Source organism: Salvia hispanica, chromosome 4 (genome assembly GCF_029641045.1).
Source record: "Salvia hispanica isolate PSC_SH4W2 chromosome 4, Shi_PSC_v1, whole genome shotgun sequence".
Taxonomy (NCBI): Eukaryota; Viridiplantae; Streptophyta; class Magnoliopsida; order Lamiales; family Lamiaceae; genus Salvia; species Salvia hispanica.
In genome coordinates this window covers 3,508,896-3,529,356 of record NC_142695.1, presented here as the reverse complement: position 1 = coordinate 3,529,356, position 20,461 = coordinate 3,508,896, and the positions used below count along the sequence as shown (strand labels likewise).

At 32.7% G+C, this 20,461-nt stretch overlaps 2 protein-coding genes across 2 annotated transcripts; one reads left to right on the top strand and one right to left on the bottom strand.

The window, feature by feature from the left end:
* Positions 1 to 3,250: 3,250 nt before the first annotated feature.
* On the bottom strand, positions 3,251 to 8,889 carry LOC125195713 (lupeol synthase-like). Its single transcript, XM_048093885.2, has 17 exons — positions 8,738 to 8,889; positions 8,446 to 8,648; positions 7,869 to 8,054; positions 7,596 to 7,685; positions 7,250 to 7,447; positions 7,058 to 7,142; positions 6,636 to 6,802; positions 5,984 to 6,172; positions 5,490 to 5,603; positions 5,167 to 5,409; positions 4,813 to 4,968; positions 4,681 to 4,727; positions 4,333 to 4,476; positions 3,978 to 4,155; positions 3,817 to 3,897; positions 3,582 to 3,665; positions 3,251 to 3,488 (listed from the first exon to the last, which is right to left on the bottom strand). Exons 2-17 carry the CDS (start codon positions 8,641 to 8,643, stop codon positions 3,375 to 3,377), a joined length of 2,274 nt encoding a protein of 757 aa, XP_047949842.1. The 5' UTR covers positions 8,644 to 8,648; positions 8,738 to 8,889; the 3' UTR covers positions 3,251 to 3,374.
* Positions 8,890 to 17,512: 8,623 nt separating this feature from the next.
* Positions 17,513 to 20,233, top strand: LOC125197414 (beta-amyrin 28-monooxygenase-like). The gene is made up of 4 exons (XM_048096151.2): positions 17,513 to 17,928; positions 18,112 to 18,685; positions 19,548 to 19,735; positions 19,832 to 20,233. Exons 1-4 carry the CDS (start codon positions 17,557 to 17,559, stop codon positions 20,129 to 20,131), a joined length of 1,434 nt encoding a protein of 477 aa, XP_047952108.1. The 5' UTR covers positions 17,513 to 17,556; the 3' UTR covers positions 20,132 to 20,233.
* The last annotated feature ends 228 nt before the right edge of the window (positions 20,234 to 20,461 follow it).

Genomic DNA, 20,461 nt, shown 5'->3' with positions numbered 1-20,461 from the left:
TTTTATTTACGGGATCATTAATTATAATACTCCACATTTGAAGCATAATCACAAATACTCTAGTGTGATGAAGAAAAATGACGTGAAAATATAAAATTTATCATCATATGATTAAATTTCTCAAAAAATTTAACAGAATACAAGGAAATAAGATTAACAAACCCATAATTTTAGTTCTAATTTTATTATAGACAAAAGAAAAAGAAAGGAGGATGAAAGAGAGAAAATAGTGTATAAATTTTTTCTTGGGGGGTATTTTTGTCCAAAAAAAGATCAAAAAGTGAAAAGAACCTTAAAACGTGCATAAGTACAAATATAAGGACCGCAAATGATATTTTGTAAGTATAGGGACCGCAAACGTTCGTCGTGATAAGTATAGGTTCTAAATATGTAATTCACTCCTTAAACTTATCATCGTTGCATCTAAAAAAAGTCACACAATATAATTGGGTCTGATGAAGTTTAAAATTTGTGTTGAATAGGTAATCTTTCTAAGCTCTCTTAGAAAGATTACCTACTCTATTTTTTTAATGTGTACTACACTACATAATAATTTTATTTTATTATTTTGTTTTAATTATTTATAATTTGTGATCAAATATATGCATTTTCTACTTTTCTTTTTCTTATGCGCTTAAACGAGTAGTTCTCATGTATATGCTTAAATTCTTAAAATAATTGTTTTATATATATATACCATCCGTCTCATAGAAAGATGTCATTTACAAGTTTTATTGTGTAATTGGTAGAGTAAGAGAAAAAGAAAGAAATATAGGTGAAATTGTGTACTAGATGGTGAGGTCCATAAATGATAAAGTAAAATAAAAGGAGAAAAAGATTGTCATAAATAGTCTACCTATTTGTATAGGACGGACGAAAAGGAACTATGACATATTTCTATGGGACGTAGATAGTACCCCCTCCGTCCCATTGAAGATGACTCACTTTCCTTTTTGGTTTGTCTCAATTAGGATGACACATTGCTTAAAATGGAAACTCATTTATCTCTACTTTATTCCCCCTCTCTTACTTTACTCTGTCCACTTAACATACAAAATAAAGTTGCATAAAATCCCGTGCCGTCCAAGAAAGGGGTCATCTTCCTTGGGACGGAGGGAGTATATAATAATGTGTTGGTATATAAATTGGATATGTTTTATTCCAATTAACACATTTTCTGAAATGGAAGCAATTATTTTTACTTTATCGTATGTCTTACTTTATTCCTTACACACTCAACTCACAAAATAAAAACGTATAAAATCTTGTGCTGAATAGGAAATGCTTTATTTAAAGTGAGCAGGAAGAAGTTTTCCTAAAATGTATATAATGATATTAGTTTTATTTTGTTGAATTATTCAAAATTTGTATTCATCAAAGTGAAAATCAAATGTCTCGGTGTTAATACTAGTAAGTAATTAAAGTAATGGTTCTCTCTATCTTGAAAAGACATAAATAACCATAGTATGGAGGGTATTTTGGCTTTAAAAAAAAAAGCTTTTTTAGCGATATTATATTAATATCCAGAGACATTTGAAGAAGTATTTAAAAAAAAAAAGACTGCATAATATTAATAATAATGCAATATCGATGGACTAAAATATGGATTTTTTCTTTTTTTGAAATAATCGTAGCCCGCCCTTTTGGAAAAAAGTGGAATCCCAACATAATCATAGACATTATATTTGAAATTAGTGCTTTAGCACCTAGTTTCAAATTTTCAATGACATACAATTTCTCAGTTTTGATATTACATCAGAATAGTATGGCCCATAATTGATTAGTATTTCAGAATTTGTGAAAACAATTATACGCTAAATGCCAAATTAATTTTTTGCATGTATATACTCCATTTAAGAACCATATGTTTTCTTGAGTTAGGATTAATATTTAAAATATGATTTTTAATATTAATCCCATCTCATTAAATATATCAAATACATACAGTCAGACAATATTTATAGCTACCCAATCGATACTCTTCATTTTTTTAAAAAAATTATATGTCGGAAATGTTGGGTATATTTAGCATATACTACTAATACTATATTATATTCCTTCCATCCCAAAAAAATGTCACACTTTTCTTTTTAGTTTGTCCCACAAAAGATGTCACATTTCCATTTTTGGAAAAAGTTCTCTCACATTAATGTAAATATTATATTTTCTTTCTCCATCTAACACACAAAATAAAATCTCTTAAAATCTCGTGTTATCGCATAAGTATGATATCTTTTATGAGACGGAAGAGTAATAAACTACTGTTAAATGCACTCAAATGTGCTGATTAGTTTGTCACTCCCAATTTACTGAGAAGCATAGCTTGATTTTACTTGACGACTTATATCACTTTTTAAATCAAGGTTTCATCAATATATTTTTCTAATCGAGACCATAATAATATTTACAATATCACAAATGAACCTAATTAATAACTAAATACTGTTTTTAAATCTAAACCATCACATTTTAAATTCAGACGACTATTGACGAATGTCATATTTATTTAATGTGAGGAATTCGAATCGCTTATTTTCGATTATTGATTTCATGCAACAGTATACATACATATTAAAAACGTAGTCATTAGGTAGTCAAAATTGATTTTATATAATGTGTACTTACAGTATCAATATTGCTCTCATAGTCAAACATTGAAATAAAGTGTATTTGACTTTCAAATATGAACGAAATAGTAAAATTATAAGGTTTCACATTGATGAATTTCAATTGCATTGAGATGAGTTTCGTAAGTGGTGGAGGGAATTCAAAACAAGGGGGACGGTGGTATCCCCAATTTTTTTTACTACTATTGTTATATAGTACATAATTTTATTAGTAATGTATTTTACAATAATTTCCAAAAGATAGCTATGAATATTGAAGGAAGATTCATCTAAGGAAATAAATCGGAATATAAGATTTGAGATAAAATTTAAATAAAAAAATTAAACCTAATTAAAATCTATAAAGAGTAATGGCTTTCAGAATTTCCAAGATCTTAGTTCTCTTTCAATGAAGCTTGTTGAAATAAAGAGGGATGTGGCTTACCACTTTGTCTTTTTGCTTATCAAGTTGATTTTGATTCTTTCGGTTGCTACTGCAAGTGTAGAGAGAGTATTTAAGTTGCGAACTAGAATTAGTGATCAACCTTTGAATGATTGTTTGGTAACTTTTATTGAGAAAGAATTTTTTCTACAAGTCTCTGATGATGATATAGCCCATCGCTTTGAGAAAATGAAGGCTCGTAGAAAAATAAATAAGATGTTATGTATAGTTTTTGATTTATTTTATTTTAAAATACACGAGTTCAAAATTGAATAATATTATTACCCGTACTTATAACTTAATCATGTGTGGTATATATAGCAATGCTATGCTCCAAGAACAAGCCGATGGTAGTCACCAATAGCCCATATTGGGAAGATATTCCGATAGGATGAATAGTTGAGAGTGCAATTTTTCATAAATGCTCCTGTCATATCACCCTGCTCAACCCAAATCAAATAAATACATTATTAGATCAATTTGATTTATGTATACATACAAATTATGTGATTTTATGTCATCTCCTTAATTACCTGCTGGGGAAAGTCACCATCTTCCATTTGTGAATTTATCAGCAATCTTATCCCACGATGTATGGGCTCCGGATCAATACCACCCTGAACGACGGAACAAAACATATATAACTCTTAGAGTTATGATTGTAAACTGTACAACCAGATCACACATAGAAACTGATAAAAGTAAATGTGACTTTAAATCACATACATATCAAAAATTACAATTAAATGTCAAAATTGTTGCACTAACCTGTCCAGCTTTCATTAGTGACAACAAAGCCCATGAAGTTTGCACCAAGTTTGATCTGTTACCCTCAAGATTAGTGTATGCCTACAGATCCCACAAACATACATATTATTCATATATCAATTAGACTGATAAAAAATACATTAATTAAGTACTCCTACTACCTTGTCTCTGTTTGAGAGATAACTCTCACCCCATCCACCATCTTCCAACTGTTTAGACAACAGAAATTTACATGCTTTTCTGAGTGAGGGAGAGTTGTTATATGTTTTCCCACATGTTGCCAATGCTTCCACAGCAAACCATGTACCATAGGTAAAACATATGCCCCAATAACCAGTCCTACATATATATAATAATAACCAAATCTTTATTAGCAACATTTGTCTAAATATTCAATTTTGTCCCATTTTTATGTGAAAATTGAATTGTTGGGTACCTCCCTAGAGCTTGTGACATTTTCGTTAAATATTTAAACGATGAAACAAAATTGAATATTTAACCGTGAATTAATATTACCATGAACCATCACGCTCTTGGACGTCTTCTATGTACTGAATTCCCCTGGAAATATTGATCTCAATCTCTTTACTTCTGTAGCCCTTGTGCATCTTTCTGAATATTGCTAGCGCCTGTACGGCCGACGACGTGCATTCCACATGTCTGCTTCAAACAAACACCCGTGACTATCGTATAGTGGCGGAGCCACATGGGTACAAATGAACTCCAAAATTAACAATAATAATATATTTAGATATGTTTTTAACATAAAAGTATCAGTGGTGTGGTGGTAGAGTAATATCCCTTCATTGCTAAAGGCCTGAGTTTGATTCCTTTTTTTTATCAAAGTAATTCTTCGTCACTTACTCTCGTTCGATCAGAGTATCTTCAAAGAACTCCGTGGGGTTGAATTTCTAAAAAACAAAAATAATATGGAATTTATATTCATGCATTTCGGAGATTACTCATAGGAAAGGCATATTTTGTAAGATGTTTCACCTCCAACCATCTGGGTGCTTCGTTAGGTTCCCATGCCGGGAATCCGCCATTGTCACTCTGTAGAGACAATATGACATTGACAGCATCGTAGATGCGCTCCATTTCGAGTCCTTTCCCCACCACTTCCTCGGGCATTTTAGATAGTAGGAGTGCACACTGCCAAAAAAAAATCATGTTGTAGCCAAGAAAAAATTGAAAAAGTAAATTGAACATAACAGTCCCCAAATAATAGTCTCTTTTTACTATTTTGGTCAGTCTCATGAATTTTAGAAACATTTTCACCATACGTTACACTATGAATAATGTGGGACTCACTATTTACGTAACTACTTTTCTTTTTCTCTCGTACTTTACCTTGAGTCCTTCGGAAGTGCAATCCGAGACTTGCCAGCCGTGGTCCTGTATAGCAAAGGTCCAAGCGCCTTTACTAGTGAGGCGGTACATTGCTTGATAATCCCCGGGCGGGTTGTCACGCACCTGAGAGGCTTTTATAAAGCTGTGTGCCTTTTTCAGTGTTTGTGCAAATTGTTGAGAATGATTAGCCGACAGAATAGCTTGGATTGCGAACGCAGCATCCCATGTTTGACAACCAAAAGTCTGCACATAAAAAGGATTCAACCGATTTAGATCGATGAGGAGCAGAGCAAGAGAGCGAGAGAGAGAGAGAGAGAGCATGCCTGTATTTTAAGGCCGTCTTCAGCTAGCCAGAAATAGTCCGGTAAACGAGCAAGATGGCGTTTGAACGCCTCCGATCCGGGATCCTCCACCCAGCAAGCCAACAAACACAATGCCTAATTAAAAGGACAAATCATTAGTATACAATATATAGTACTCCCTCCATCCCAGATTAAGAGTCACTTTTTGCCATAAAATTTCGTCCCAGTTTAAGAGTCACTTTTAGAATTTTCCATATTTGGTTATACAATTTTACCCCATTCTTCATCAAATATATAAAAATGTCATTATCTACATTAAAATAAATCAAAACAAAAATCAAAAGTCAAAAGGGCTCACCTTCAACCAACTTTATTATCTCACTTCATTTATTACACTCTCTACAATCTCACTTCATTTATTACACACTTCAACTATTTCTTAAAATTCGAGCCATAACAATAAGTGACTCCAAATGTGGGACGGAGGGAGTATTTGCCAGTGCAAAAGTATATACCTTCTCAACATTTCCTATGCAAAGGTATCTAGTGTTGTTGTCCTCGTAATGAATATGCTTCATTGCAAGTCCCATTGCTTTCTCTCTTAGCTTGGAAAATGGCCATCGCTGCAACACTGGCTCAGCCAAATGGTGAAGGAAACCCCACAACATATCTTGGACTAATGGGTGAGGATAGTAAAGATCTTCCTGCAAAAATAAATCAATAATTTTACAATAGTAATTAGTATAGTGTTATTATATAATTAACATACTATTGCAATATAATCACCATAATTTTAGAATATACTATTGAGAATAATTTTACAATATAGTCAGTAATCAACATAACTGTGAAATAAATCATAATAGTGTTAAAATGGAGAGAATAAAGTAAAAGGGGAATAAAGTAGAGATAAATGTGTTTCCATTTTTAGGACAAACCAAAAAGAAAGTGGATCATCTTCGGTGGGACGGAGGGATAATCATTTTTCTAAAACACGTGAAAAATATTACTCACCTGCCTAGGGACGAATGAAGGATTTACACATGTTTTTGTGTAAGAATAATAATTTAAAATGAAAGATATATGAAATTTAAACTTTTGAATTATCTTAAGAGAGTGAAATTTTAATTAAATCTCGGCCAAATAGGTCGGATACGATGGACATACCTTTGCGCAAGTGTTTCGAGCTTTATTCCAATTGATTTTATGATACGGTTCAGTGTAAATCTCTTCTCTCAGAGATCGAATCAATCCAGTGATGGGCCCCACAAATCTCTTTCCATATAAATATGACATTGGCATGTACACCAATCTACAATAGCACAACATTTTCCCTACAATTCTCAAATCATCAATCACTATATTAGAAATTGGCCAAAAGAGAACTAGAGTTGGAAAATTGAACCATCTCACATCATTGTAAAAGGAGAAATTTGAACCAATATAATAATCTCTACTATAATCAGTCGCAAACTTTAACTCACTCAACATTATATTTTGGACAACACATAAATATAATCAAAACCACTACATGTCACTAAAAAAAGTAAATTTTCATGCAAGTTATAGTCTGAACTTTGATCAAGAACCTGGATGAACTGGTGAGGATTTCGGGAGCAACCAAAACTCCGGCGGCATCGGATTGCAGCCATCCCACTCGTAAATTCCCAACACCTTAAATAACAAAAGAGAGAAACATACACACACACACTAGATCACAACCTTTTATTTTCCAACAACCACAAAACAAAATATTATCAAATTTGTTGAATGGGCCTTACACTGAGCCAGAACTTCCCCCACGACGCTATCCCGACTGCGCCCCCATGGTCGAGAATCCATTTCCGGCCGCTTGCCATCGCTCTATCCTCCCCGCCTTCCGGTCCTTCCCCGAGCAACCTCAGTGTTATATAATTGAGCAAAGAGCCAAATGTTGTGCTGGGGCCCATTATGTGGAAACCCCAACCTCCATCTTCATTCTGTTCCACAAATTAATAGTTGCAACATCAATTAATGCGACTTTATAAAATTATGACATATATAATGTACTATACTAATTAACAAAATGTGGATGTAACAAAAATTGGAACACTTTTTTTTATAAGAAATGGAATTAAAGAATATGACCTGATGGTTGTATATGTACCGTTTGATCTCAACCTGATGCGCCGGCGAAAGGGCGTCGCCCATACTGTCGGTTAAGTACAAGGCCATCACCTGCATGCATGGGACGAAGCTAGAAAATTATTTTCGGAGGAGAAAAAATATATATTGAGAAATTTTTTAAATTGCCGGAAAGAGAATGGCTAAAGACATTTTTTAATGCAATTACAGATGATCATGGTTAAATATAGCACGGGCGCGGCTCGTGTTTGACTCAATTACTTAGGGCTTATATACCATCATAGGGAGGAAAAATAGAGCGCCGGTGGACTCGGCCGGCCAGTGGCCGTCATGGGCTTGGATGGATGAGTAGAAACTGATGGCGCGTTTTAGCGTTGTGGTGGTGGCTTCCTCCGTAATTTTCTCTGTTTCTTTCACTTTTACGGCGGTTGGGATCTCGCCACCTGGATTCTCCTTTCTCAACTGCATTCATGGTGTCAATAACAATTTTAAAGCATTAGAATCATACTATCATAGTATGAAACCAAAAAAAACAAAAAAGACAAAAAAAACAAAAAAAAAACTAAACTACAATGTTCACTATCATAACCTCTCTCGATCACTCTCTTTCTAAATACATATATTTGAAAATGAAGCCAAAATATCAAATTCAAATGACAAAACAATTGAACTACTTTTTTTTATGAATACTTAAACAAAATGTACTAATTTCACTAAATCTCGACATTATCCATTTCTCAAATAAACTTAATTATGTCCAAGTTTATGTGTATTAGATTTGAATCAAACTACTAGTAATTTGTTAACCATAGACAGACAGATAGATAAATAGATAGACAGACGAGAGAGAGACCTGCATGCGCATGAGTAGGTCAGCGCTTTGTTTGATACGAAACCTATTTTTCTTGAATTCTTGTCGCATAATTTCAACTTGAGCTCGTTCCTCTGGAGTTCCGCCTTCTGGATCGAATTCCCAGTGTTGTCTTCCGACATGATCGTTCGTCGTCGTCAGCCACTTCCCACCGCCTTCTGCAATCTTCAACCTCCACATTTTCCCTGCATCATCATAATAATAATTCAAGAATATTATCTTGGTGTAAACATTTATTTTTTTATATAGAAAATGGTAAAAATATAACTGTTACCTTTCAAATATGTTTGATGTAATTAACTAGATGTCGTTTGTTCATGTACATCTCTGTAACAGAATGATAAGTATATATAGACAAAAGAAGAACAAAATCACATGTATAAATGTAAGTGCAAAAACATTTTATTCTCAAATCACAATGATTAATTAGAGAGTCAAAATTTTCCAGCCACTTGTTATCATTATTAATGTTGATAATTGAGTAACAAATTGAACGATTGGACCACAAAGTGAATATGAACTTATTTCTTGATATTATTGAGTGATCATTAAACTAGGTTAGTTAATTCTACTTCATCTTGATTTAGATCATAATTAAGTAAAAATGACTCCTCGATCCATTACTTGTCTTTAATCTAAGAATAGTTATTTTCACATGAGATTTTTTTTCAGGTCCTTTTACTTTTATTTTGATTTTTAATATCTTAAATTAGCGTTTCTATCAAATCAGTTACATAAGGATTAAAGGAAATAATTAAAAATTAAAGTATACGAGAATATATATTACTCCCTCCGTCCACGATTAAGAGTCTCATTTCTAAATGGCGCGGGTTTTAAGAAATGTTAAGAAAAGTGGGTGGAAGAAAGTTAGTGGAATAGGGGTCTTACTTGTATATATTAGTGGAATGAGTTAGTGGATTGTGGGGTCTCTTTACCATTTATGGTAATTATGAACCGAGACTCTTATTCGTGGACGGACCAAAATGGAAAAACGGAACTCTTATTCGTGGACGGAGGGAATATAAAACATAAAATTTGTATAGGGATCTATCTTGAACCAAAAAATAAAAGGTGCCATTTCGTGCCATTTTTATATCAACGTGTTACATGTCATTTTTAATTTATTCAAATTGCATTTGATTACTTGTTCAGTGGCTTTTCTATTAAAGTGTCATTTTCGAACAATTTCAATTGGAGAAATTTGACAACAACGCACTACGCACTCATACTTTTAGCGAATATATATAATTAGGGAAATTTCTTAATGGATTTAACTCCACTTAATTAATAAGTACTCAATTGCGAATGCGATATTGACTTTTTACATTAGAAATTACTTGATGAATTTGAATCCACTCAATACTCATTGAAATTTCAATCGGAGATATTTTACACATATATATCATTTTCTGTCGAATATTATTATTGACGATCTACATTAGAAATTTCTTAATAAATTTAAACCACTTAATAGTCATATTGACAATATGACTAACGATTTTAATTGGAGATATTATACACATGTCATTTTCTGCCAAAATTATGATAATATTATTATTGACTATCTACATTAGAAATGTCTTATTATTGCGGAACAACTAAGCTACAACATATATAAATTTTTGATCATTTGATTATAATGGTGGATTCATCTCCTTATTTAATTTAATGAATGAACAAACGAGTTCAAATCATAGAAGGTACGAAGATTTCATATTTATTCGTCCATTTCTTGTCGATTTACGGTCTCTAGATCATGAAGATTTACGAATGGATTTAAAAATTATGAGTATTTTAATGAAATCCTAATTTTATATATTCACGTGGAAATATTTCCGTGTACTTTGCGTCATTTTTCCTAATTAATGCCATCATGTAGGTAATATTAATTGTGACGATGTCACGAAAGTATAGTAATTAATGAATTACGGAGTACATAATTAGTTGGGCCACGAAGTGAATTTAATTTTATATCTTAGTAGTAATATTTTTGAGGAAACAAACTAGGAGTACATTCCACCACGTACACAAACTACTTAATGATGAAGTATAAGAATTAATCATTTTCATATGGGATTTTTCAGGTCCTTATACTTTTTAATTCTGATTTATAACAATCTCAAGTTAAGGAATATTCTAGAAAATCCGATAAATAAAGTTAATGAAATGCTGTAAAACAATAGTACAAAAATCTATTAAAACATAAAATTGCATAGAGTATACAAAAGTACAATTATGTTTTTTTGCCGTTTTTCTAATAACGTATCAATTTTACATATTCAACGTTCTAGAATTTTTTTTTATTGTTCAGATACTTAAGTACCAACAAATGTGATTAATATAGTCATAGGAATGTGATTAATTGCTAACTATTTGCTAACTGCTAACTATATTAATACGAATATATTTGCAAATCAATTCAAGTTTGTTAACATATAAATACCTTCGTGTTGATCATATCTATAATATAGACTGATGACATAATTAACCGTTAGCAATTTAAAATAGTTAGCGATCATATAAGACCCTATGGTCATTTGTCTATTCATTAGTCTGCGAAATTCTACCAACAATGTTATTAAGTTAGTTGTTAGTACTTTCAAAATTTAGTGATACCATACCTAATGGTTTTGTAGTATGAACTACAAAGTCAAAATAGAATAGAGTAATTTATATAGAATTATACTAATCCCTTCGTTCGTAATAGTGAAGACAGAAAGAAAAAGGTAGAGATAATAAAATAAGAAAGAGGAAAAATAATCCTACTTTAAAATAACTCTACTAATATGAAACGTCCAAAAAAAAAGAAAAATGACTCAACTACTATGGAACGGAGGAGTAATATTAATAAAAATACTATGTCATATGAACGTAAAGAATAAATACCATACCTATTGAGATTGAACACAAGAATTTCGTTGAGAAAAGTTTTTTATTCCTCAACTTTGTCACTTTTAAGCTATCACTTTAATTTAATTTGCATCTATCAACATTAATTCAATGCATTGGTACCTTCATTTACGTAAATGAATGTAGAAGTAACAATATAGCTTGGGTTGATCCGAATAGACTGTTAGACATTGAATTTTATAATGTCATGTGATTATAATTTTGATTTTATATATTTCTATATATTATAATTATAGGAACCGAACCTTAAGACTAAGAATTACCAAAGTTAATTTTCGTTGTTAGCTTTTAGTCTAATTAGTTTAATGGGCTAGTTCGATACCTTAAGGATGGTTTCAAAATCTAATAAAATTTCAGTCCGATTAGTCTACAATCCGAGTCGGACTAACATGAAAATCGATCGGATTGGCATCCGGCATCCCTAAATATATGCATAAAATATTTAATAATTAGGGGGGCGGGGGATTTCTTGATAAATTTAAAACGCACTTAATTACTAGTACTATTAAAGAAAAAGTTACACTATAGTCATGAACCTAACTAGTCTAATTAATTGGATTAATTATACACCGAATTAATAAATTGCATTGTGAATTTAGTTCTTCATTTAATTATGTAGGAAAATATTGTGACATTGGCGCCGATCAAATCGAGGTCGCCTTCAGTTGGAGAAAATGCTATAGGCTTATCACTTTCTCCTTTCAAATTGAAAATAGAGAGAGACAAATCAATTTTTGATTCTTACATAATTTGAAAATTTAATGACATTATCTTGGTTTTTAAAGTATTAAAACTAAACAAAATATGCAAAATGAAGAAACTAAACCTAACTTGAACTAATCGAGAGTGGTGTGATAATACTTTGGATGGGAAAAAAGTTAACCATTAATCATACTCTTAACTAATTATCAGTTAATTGAGTAATTAAGATAGACTATAGGAGGCTACAAACTACCACTTGTTTTCCTATATAAACGACCAAATTAAGTTTTCACAATATTTCATTTCATACTATTCCAATTTCACACGTAACCAATTAATCATAAATCAATGCAAGAAATTAGTGACATGAAGCTTTTCATTGTCTCTACCCTTCTCCTCCTCAGTCTCATCCTCTCCCTCTCTTTAAGAATACATTACTCCAAACCTAAAATGTCCCACACCAACTGAAACCCTAGAATTTTCTATCAAAAGTTCTTTAACGAGAGGATCAATGATACTTAATTGCCTCGTATCTTCAAGTCCTCGCTGCTTACATAGAAGACGACACTTTCGTCAGTTCAAGATTCTCATGGAGTCATGGTCGTGGTGGCAACGAGAGCATGGGAGAGACAGTCTAGGGCTGAAAATATTAGTATATAGTAGTACTTTTTAAATCTTATGTTGTTATACAAACAAAAATAAATTTATTTTGGTCGGGACCTTATTTAGGTCAAGACAGGCCCTATCGGATTAGGACCCGATTTTTTTTTTTAAACCGGAATCTTGTTTTTAGGTTCTAAAAACTCAGATGGGGCTGGTATATATCCGATCAAATCGGGGGCCGAGCTTCCATGAAAAGAATTTGTGCAATTGTGCTTGGTGGTGCTTACTTGGATTATTACCAAGGATAGACCTTGAGCATAGAATAGAGGTGCGATCAACTAGAATTTGAAACTAGAATATACTTTTTAGTAATTAATTTTAATATTTATCATTCTTATAGTATCATTGATATTGCGAATCGTAGTTCTTTTTCAAATTATTTGAGTTATAGAAGATTTTATTAATATAATAAATAAATACTACCTCCCTCTTTCAAAAATAGAAACTTTTGAAATAATATGGAGTTTAATGCCTAATTGGTAAGATAAAAATGAAGAGAAAAAGTAATAAAAATAGTGTTAGTGTCCACATTTTTAATGGTATAAATTATAAATAAATTGATGTACAAGATAATATATGGTTCAAAATTTTTCTAAAATAGAAAGTTTCTTTTAAGGGACGCGCTAAAATCAAAATAATTTTTATTTATAAGGAATTGAGGGTGGTGTATATCTTAGGAATGGCCATATTCCTAAATCTGAGGCCCAAGTTAAAGCCAATAAAGTTGGGTTATGGGGTTTCTAGATTTTTCTTTTTTATATAAACATAAGTTAGTAGGTTTTCTATTTTTAATATCAATAAAGAATGAGCCATGATACTAAATCTAAGGCCCAAGATAAAGCCTAATAAACTAAGTTTCTCTTTTCATTTTTCAGCCTTCCTACAAAAGAATGCGTATAAAAATAAGTTTTATTCGGCTATCTATTTCTAATTTCAATTTTCTATCACACTATAATTTATTTAAATAAGATACTAAAGCGTTAAAATAGATTATTGATTGATAACTATAATAATATATTTTTTGTATATAAATTCGATATATGTCATATAGTCAATATATGTTGATAACCAAATTTTTTGGTATACCATGGCATACGAAAATTTATATAGTTATTGTACTGATATTTTTCAGCAGTGTATCATATTGTACCGAAAAATAAAGATATACAAAAATTTGATATTTTCAATATTTTTTAGTATGATAGATGCAATATATTGGTATTTCGGTATTTTTTCCATCCCTAGATATATTGCTCTAAAAGTAATTGGTCATTACTAAGTATTTAGTTCCCGGTCCCTACAAATTTGGGTATCTCTTTGGAAATTTTCACTTTGTTTTTCTCGTTGATGCTACTTTTATAAACATTATATAATTATATTGAATATTTGTGTTAGGATGTGACCTATTACGATGGATATAAGATTCTATAAAATGGACAATATTATGCAAATATAGACATATTTGTGCACCAAGTGCAAATGTATGGCATGTAACCAAGATGAATTTTATAAAACATAACCATTATAATATATTTTCTGTCGTTGTAATTGATCTATTATTGCAACCGATTTAAATTCTTTTTCTTGTCGCGTACGTAGTGCCACTTGTTACATAAATATTAATATTAATATGACCATACAAGCACTATAAAAATCTTTATGTTGAATAGGAATATATTTTGCACCTTTCCTGCGTGCAAGTTTGATACCGTAGCTGTTTGTTAATAATCTAATCATTAATTTCAACGATTTATACAAAAAAATAAATTTAAATTTATTAGTCATGACAGATAAGGAGAAATTCTTGACATTGACCTATTATTTACAGGAATAGCTGCAACTCTTTGTATTTAGTTATTTAACTAACATTACCGTCATTTTCGTGAAATTTAATTTATTCGGTTTTTGTTGTTATTATAGTTTAACCACTGGGGTACAAATGTTGAATAGAAACAATTTGGTTTTGACATTAACTAATTACAATTTTGTCAACGTTTCTGAAGGTAAAATATAGAGTTGATTTAGTCAACCTCTCAGATAATCAGGCTTATTTCACATTTAACTTTGAATGGGTATAGAAATGAGGATTTTAAATCAATAATATGATAAACCACTATTCATCAAATTTTATAATTAAATATTACTTCTTTCGTCTTCGTCTGATTCCATGATAAGAGTCACACTTTGTCATTTTAGTTCGTCCCATAATAACGTTTCCTTTTTATCATAAATAGGCAGCAAATAATATTAATGCGAATGTCCATATATGGACTAAAATATGGATTTTTTCTTACTATTAATAGTATGCCTTTTTTTCACCCTGAAAAGGTTTTGTGCGTCATTTAAACGTGATTGATTTTGTAATTTTTTCTTGATTAATTATAGTTCAATTTGCATTTATTAATATATTTCTTTTCGTACATGGAGTATTAATTAGTACTCCATTTACTACTACTAATACATTAGAAAAACAAGTGTTTTGCTAGACAGCAAAAAAATGTTGACTCTTTTTTAATCGTAGCCCGCCGTATTGGAAAAAAGTGGAATCCCACCATAATCATATATAGACATTATATTTGAAATTAGTGTTTTAGCACCTAGTTTCAAATTTTCAATAACATACAATTTCTCAGTTTTGATATTATATCAAACTAGTATGGCCCATAATTGATTGTTTCAGAATTTGTGGAACAATTATACGCTAAATGCCAAATTAATATTTTGCATCGTATACTCCATTTAAGAACCATATGTTTTCTTGAGTTAGGATTAATATTTAAAATAGGATTTTTTTAATATTAATCTCATTAAATATATCATATGTACATACGTACAGACAGACAATATTATAGCTACCCAATCGATACTCTTCATTTTTTTAAAATTATATGTCGGAAATGTTGGGTATTTAGCACATAATACTAACGGGTAGTGATAAAATGCAAACTCATATATTGTATAAACTCCAAGTTATGATCTGGATCGTTAAAAAATATCAACAGAGATATTTTCTAACGATCCAGATCATAATTTGGAGTTTATACAATATTTATAGTTTGCATTTAATTACATTCCTAACACTATATTATAATAAACTACTGATAAATGCACTCAAATGTGCTGATTAGTTTGTTAAAAATTATTATAACATGTCACTTTCAATTTCCTGAGAAGCATAGCTTGATTTCAATTAACGACTTATATCACTTTTTAAATCAAGGTTTCATCAATATATTTTTCTAATCGAGACCATAATAATATTTACAATATTACAAATGAACCAAATTAATAACTAAATATTGTTTTCAAATCTAAACCATCACATTTTAAATTCAGACGACAATTGACGAATGTCATATTTAATTTATGTGAGGATTTCGAATCGATTATTGATTTCATGCAACTGTATACATATTAAAAACGTAAAGTCATTAGGTAGTCAAAATTGATTTTATATAATGTGTACTTAGTACTTACAGTATCAATATTGCTCTCATAGTCAAACATTGAAATAAAGTGTATTTGACTTTCAAATATGAACAAAATAGTAAAATTACAAGGTTTCACATTGATGAATTTCAATTTTCAATAGTATTGAGATGAGTTTCGTGACCTCTTCCAAATGAAACTGCTGAGAAATGTGCTGCAGATTAGAATCACAGCCCACATAAATAGTTAGAAATATAATATTTCTTGATTACCCACCCTTTTGAAGCCAACCAATTAAGGAACCACTCAATTTAAATATTATGATTAAACATTATATAGCCAGCCCATTTTGACCTCTTATAATATTCGCACACCTTAACTGTCACCCCACCCCCAAAAGTTGTAAAATTAATGTTAGCATTGTTATTTAATTTCATATCTTTTTTCCCACCCTAAAAGATTTATTTTTGGATTTACTATCACTAAAAAAAAAAGAAAAAAGACTCCATTTACTAAAGGAAATATCCGTCAGAAATTATCAAAAATTCGTCCGTGAACATTGTTATCGACAGATAACATTCATCGATAATAGAAAAACACTATTATGAGAGAACCTTAGTCTCGATCTCACTATTATGAGAGAACCTTAGTCTCGATCATTCTCTGGTCAGTCTTCTATTAATGCAAACTTTGAATACCAACATTTGATTCATGTATTGAAGTTTCTAAAATATTCGTTTCTTCTCAAACTTCTAATTAGAATCAAACTGTTCAAAAAGTCACTTTACTTTACTCTAGCAGGTACACACAATGTCAAATATTGAAATCTATGCATTGGCTAGGTCAAGCACACGACCGTGTGCTTGGTTCTGGTTCGAATATGATGTTTGGCACAGGTCGTGCGATTAAAGACCCATCCACCTTGCATGACCTCTCTTTTGTTGTCTTTTTCGGTTTGAATTTTTTCTATTTTTCCTATAAACAACAATTTGGAGGACTATTTTAACCCAAAATATTTTATAAAAACGCATAAAAAATCTATAGGATAAATTAGTTTAATTTGATTCATGTCACCAAATCTATATAGTAGCCTAACCCATGACCAAGTGAGCCAAATACAGCCTGATTCACTTGACTTGAGTGTGATGTGATTAGCTCAACACGTTCATTAATTTAAACAAAATTCGATCTTCGAATCAATCTACAATTAAATAATTAATCGAGCCCATCGATATATGTCAAATTAAACCAATAAAAAATAAAACAGTGGATCTTGCCATCTTGGCATTTCATTTCCCACATTACCATCATGTATGCCTATAAAAAAGCTCCAACTCCCTCACCAAATCTTCACACAAACCACATTTCCATTTCCCTTCAAATCAAAAAATGGAGCTCTTCTACGTCTCCCTCCTCTCCGCCTTCGTCGTCGCCGTCTCCGTCTTCCTCCACTTCCTCTTTTCCAAGCCGGCCGCGTCCGGCCTGCCCCCAGGCCGGACAGGCTGGCCAGTCATTGGAGAGAGCCTCGAGTTTCTCTCCACTGGCTGGAAGGGCCATCCGGAGAAGTTCATCTTCGACCGGCTCGCCCGCTACTCCTCCTCCGTCTTCCGCACCCACCTCCTCGGCGAACGCGCCGCAGTCTTCTGCGGCGCGTCCGGGAATAAATTTTTATTCTCGAACGAGAACAAGCTCGTCCGCGCGTGGTGGCCCTCGTCCGTCGACAAGGTCTTCCCGTCCTCGTCCTCATCCTCGTCGTCGCAGGCAAGGGCCCCTAATGAATCCAAACTTTTTTAAAAATTTCTATTATAAAGTTCCAAAATTTGTTCATAATTATTATAATATAAAAACCCCTATTAATTATGTAAATTACTTAAAATTTATTTTTGAATAAAATTTAAAAAATTTAGTCCCTACTCATATTTATTCCTGCGTCCGCCGCCACAGGAGGAGGCCATCAAGATGCGCCGGATGCTGCCCGGCTTCTTCAAGCCGGAGGCCCTCCAGCGCTACGTGGGGATCATGGACCACATCGCGCGGCGCCACTTTGCGGACGGGTGGGAGGGCCGGGACGAGGTGGTGGTGTTCCCGCTCACGAAGAGCTTCACCTTCTGGCTGGCGTGCAGGCTCTTCGTGAGCGTGGAGGATCCGGCCCACGTGGAACGGCTGGGGGGGCCGTTCGAGAAGCTGGCGTCCGGGCTGATCTCGGTCCCCGTGGATCTGCCCGGGACGCCCTTCAATAAGGCCATCAAGGCGTCCAATTTTATTAGGAAGGAATTGCTGGCGATTATAAAGCAGCGGAAAGTGGACCTTGACAACGGATCGGCTTCGGCCACTCAGGATATTTTGTCGCATATGCTGCTGACGAGTGATGAGAGTGGGAAGTTTATGACTGAAGCGGATATTGCTGACAAGATTTTGGGGCTGCTGATTGGTGGACATGATACGGCTAGCTCTGCATGCGCCTTTGTTGTGAAATATCTGGCTGAGTTGCCTGAGATTTATGAAGGAGTCTACAAGGGTATGTTTATTCTCTCTCTCACACACTAACACACACACTAGACGTGCATTTGGAATCGGAATCGGAATCGGTGGTTTCGGTTTTTGAATCGTGGTCGTCGAAAACGGTTGGAAATGGCAACGGAAACGGCTTAGCTGTTCAAGCGGTCTGGTTTCAATTCCGGTTCTAACATTTTCGACCAACAATTAGTCACTGGTCTTGATTCGGAAAAAAATGGCAAAAAATGATAAAATTCGGGAAATGCTAAAAAAATATCAGGCGGTTCTGAATTGAAATTGAAACCACTCAGTTTCGGTTCATAAGTAGAATCGTTGAATATCTTGTTTGGCTGGTTACGGTGCCTTTGGTGGAACCGTGACATTGATTTGGAACCGAAATTGGCGGTTTTTTAACTGGTGGCACTTAAAACACGTACCATTATGATTTGGCAAAAATAGGTTTAATAGTGATTTATAATTGGATTTTAGTAGTAGTAATTAGAATTTAATGGATTTTTGGAGACTTTGAGGTTAAATATTTTGATTAACTAAACTTAATATGTCAAGTTAGAATTTTAGTATCTTATAAATTGTATACCGTTAATGCTAGCGGTTACATGAATCAATTTGAAACTAGTGATATCTGAATTAATGGGAAAATCGGTTAATACTAATTGTCAACAGAATATCGTTTTGTTAGTGTATAAATGTGTACTTAATTAATTCATCGTGACAAAAGTAGGCAAAAATTTTCTTATTAAGACAGCGGCCGGCTTCAAATGGTCAACAAACCCTTTTTTTTTTTTTTAAATTAATATCTTAGTCTCAAAGTTTTTTTTAATAAAATTTTGAAGTGATTGACATAATTATTTATTTTTCTGCAGAACAAGTGGAAATTGCAAATTCGAAAAAGGAAGGAGAAATGCTAAATTGGGATGATATCCAAAAAATGAAATATTCATGGAATGTAGCATGTGAGGTTTTAAGACTTGCGCCGCCACTTCAGGGTGCTTTCAGAGAAGCCTTGACCGATTTCACGTACAATGGCTTCACTATCCCCAAGGGCTGGAAGGTAATTTCACATTTTCCTTAAATATACAATTGAATACCCACCACTTGTCGTAATCGATATGATTTTCTGACTATCACACACTCATACGTGTTACAGCTCTATTGGAGTGCTAACTCGACACATATCAACCCGGAGTGCTTCCCCAATCCTAAGAAGTTTGACCCATCGAGATACGAGGGCACGGGGCCCGCGCCCTACACCTTTGTCCCGTTTGGGGGAGGGCCGAGGATGTGCCCCGGGAAGGAGTACGCCCGGTTGGAGATCTTGGTGTTCATGCACCACCTTGTGAGGAGATTTCGGTGGGAGAAAATTATTCCTGATGAGAAAATTGTCGTGAATCCGATGCCGATTCCGGCCAAGGGATTGCCTATCCGCCTTTACCCACACAAAGCTTGAATCATCTTCATCTATTTAGTTGTTTTGTTGTTTGTATTAAAATCTCTTTTATATTGAAATGTCAAAATTAAATCAAGAGAATGATTTATTCTCTCTCTCCAAGATTTTTGTGATGTGGTTGTGTAAGTTGAAATCAAACAAGTAGAAAAATTAATTGTCTCATTTGTAATTTTCTCATTAAGAATAACAATGTTTAAGAAATGCGAAGATACATAACTGTGCTATAATAAATGTTTTTAAAAAGGAAAAGTGTCATATTATATGTATGAAATTAAAGTAAATACACGTCATAAGATTAATGAAGCGAATATTGTTTTATCGAATAAATAA

Coding starts and splice junctions, on each gene's coding strand:
- LOC125195713 (XM_048093885.2), bottom strand. CDS start 8,643: ATGTGGAGGTTGAAGATTGCAGAAGGCGGTGGGAAGTGGCTGACGACG. Junction 5,604..5,983: donor GCATAGGAAATGTTGAGAAG/GTATATACTTTT, acceptor CCTTTTAATTAG/GCATTGTGTTTGTTGGCTTG. Junction 3,666..3,816: donor CACTAATGAAAGCTGGACAG/GTTAGTGCAACA, acceptor TCCGTCGTTCAG/GGTGGTATTGATCCGGAGCC.
- LOC125197414 (XM_048096151.2), top strand. CDS start 17,557: ATGGAGCTCTTCTACGTCTCCCTCCTCTCCGCCTTCGTCGTCGCCGTC. Junction 17,929..18,111: donor CCTCATCCTCGTCGTCGCAG/GCAAGGGCCCCT, acceptor CCGCCGCCACAG/GAGGAGGCCATCAAGATGCG. Junction 18,686..19,547: donor TTATGAAGGAGTCTACAAGG/GTATGTTTATTC, acceptor ATTTTTCTGCAG/AACAAGTGGAAATTGCAAAT.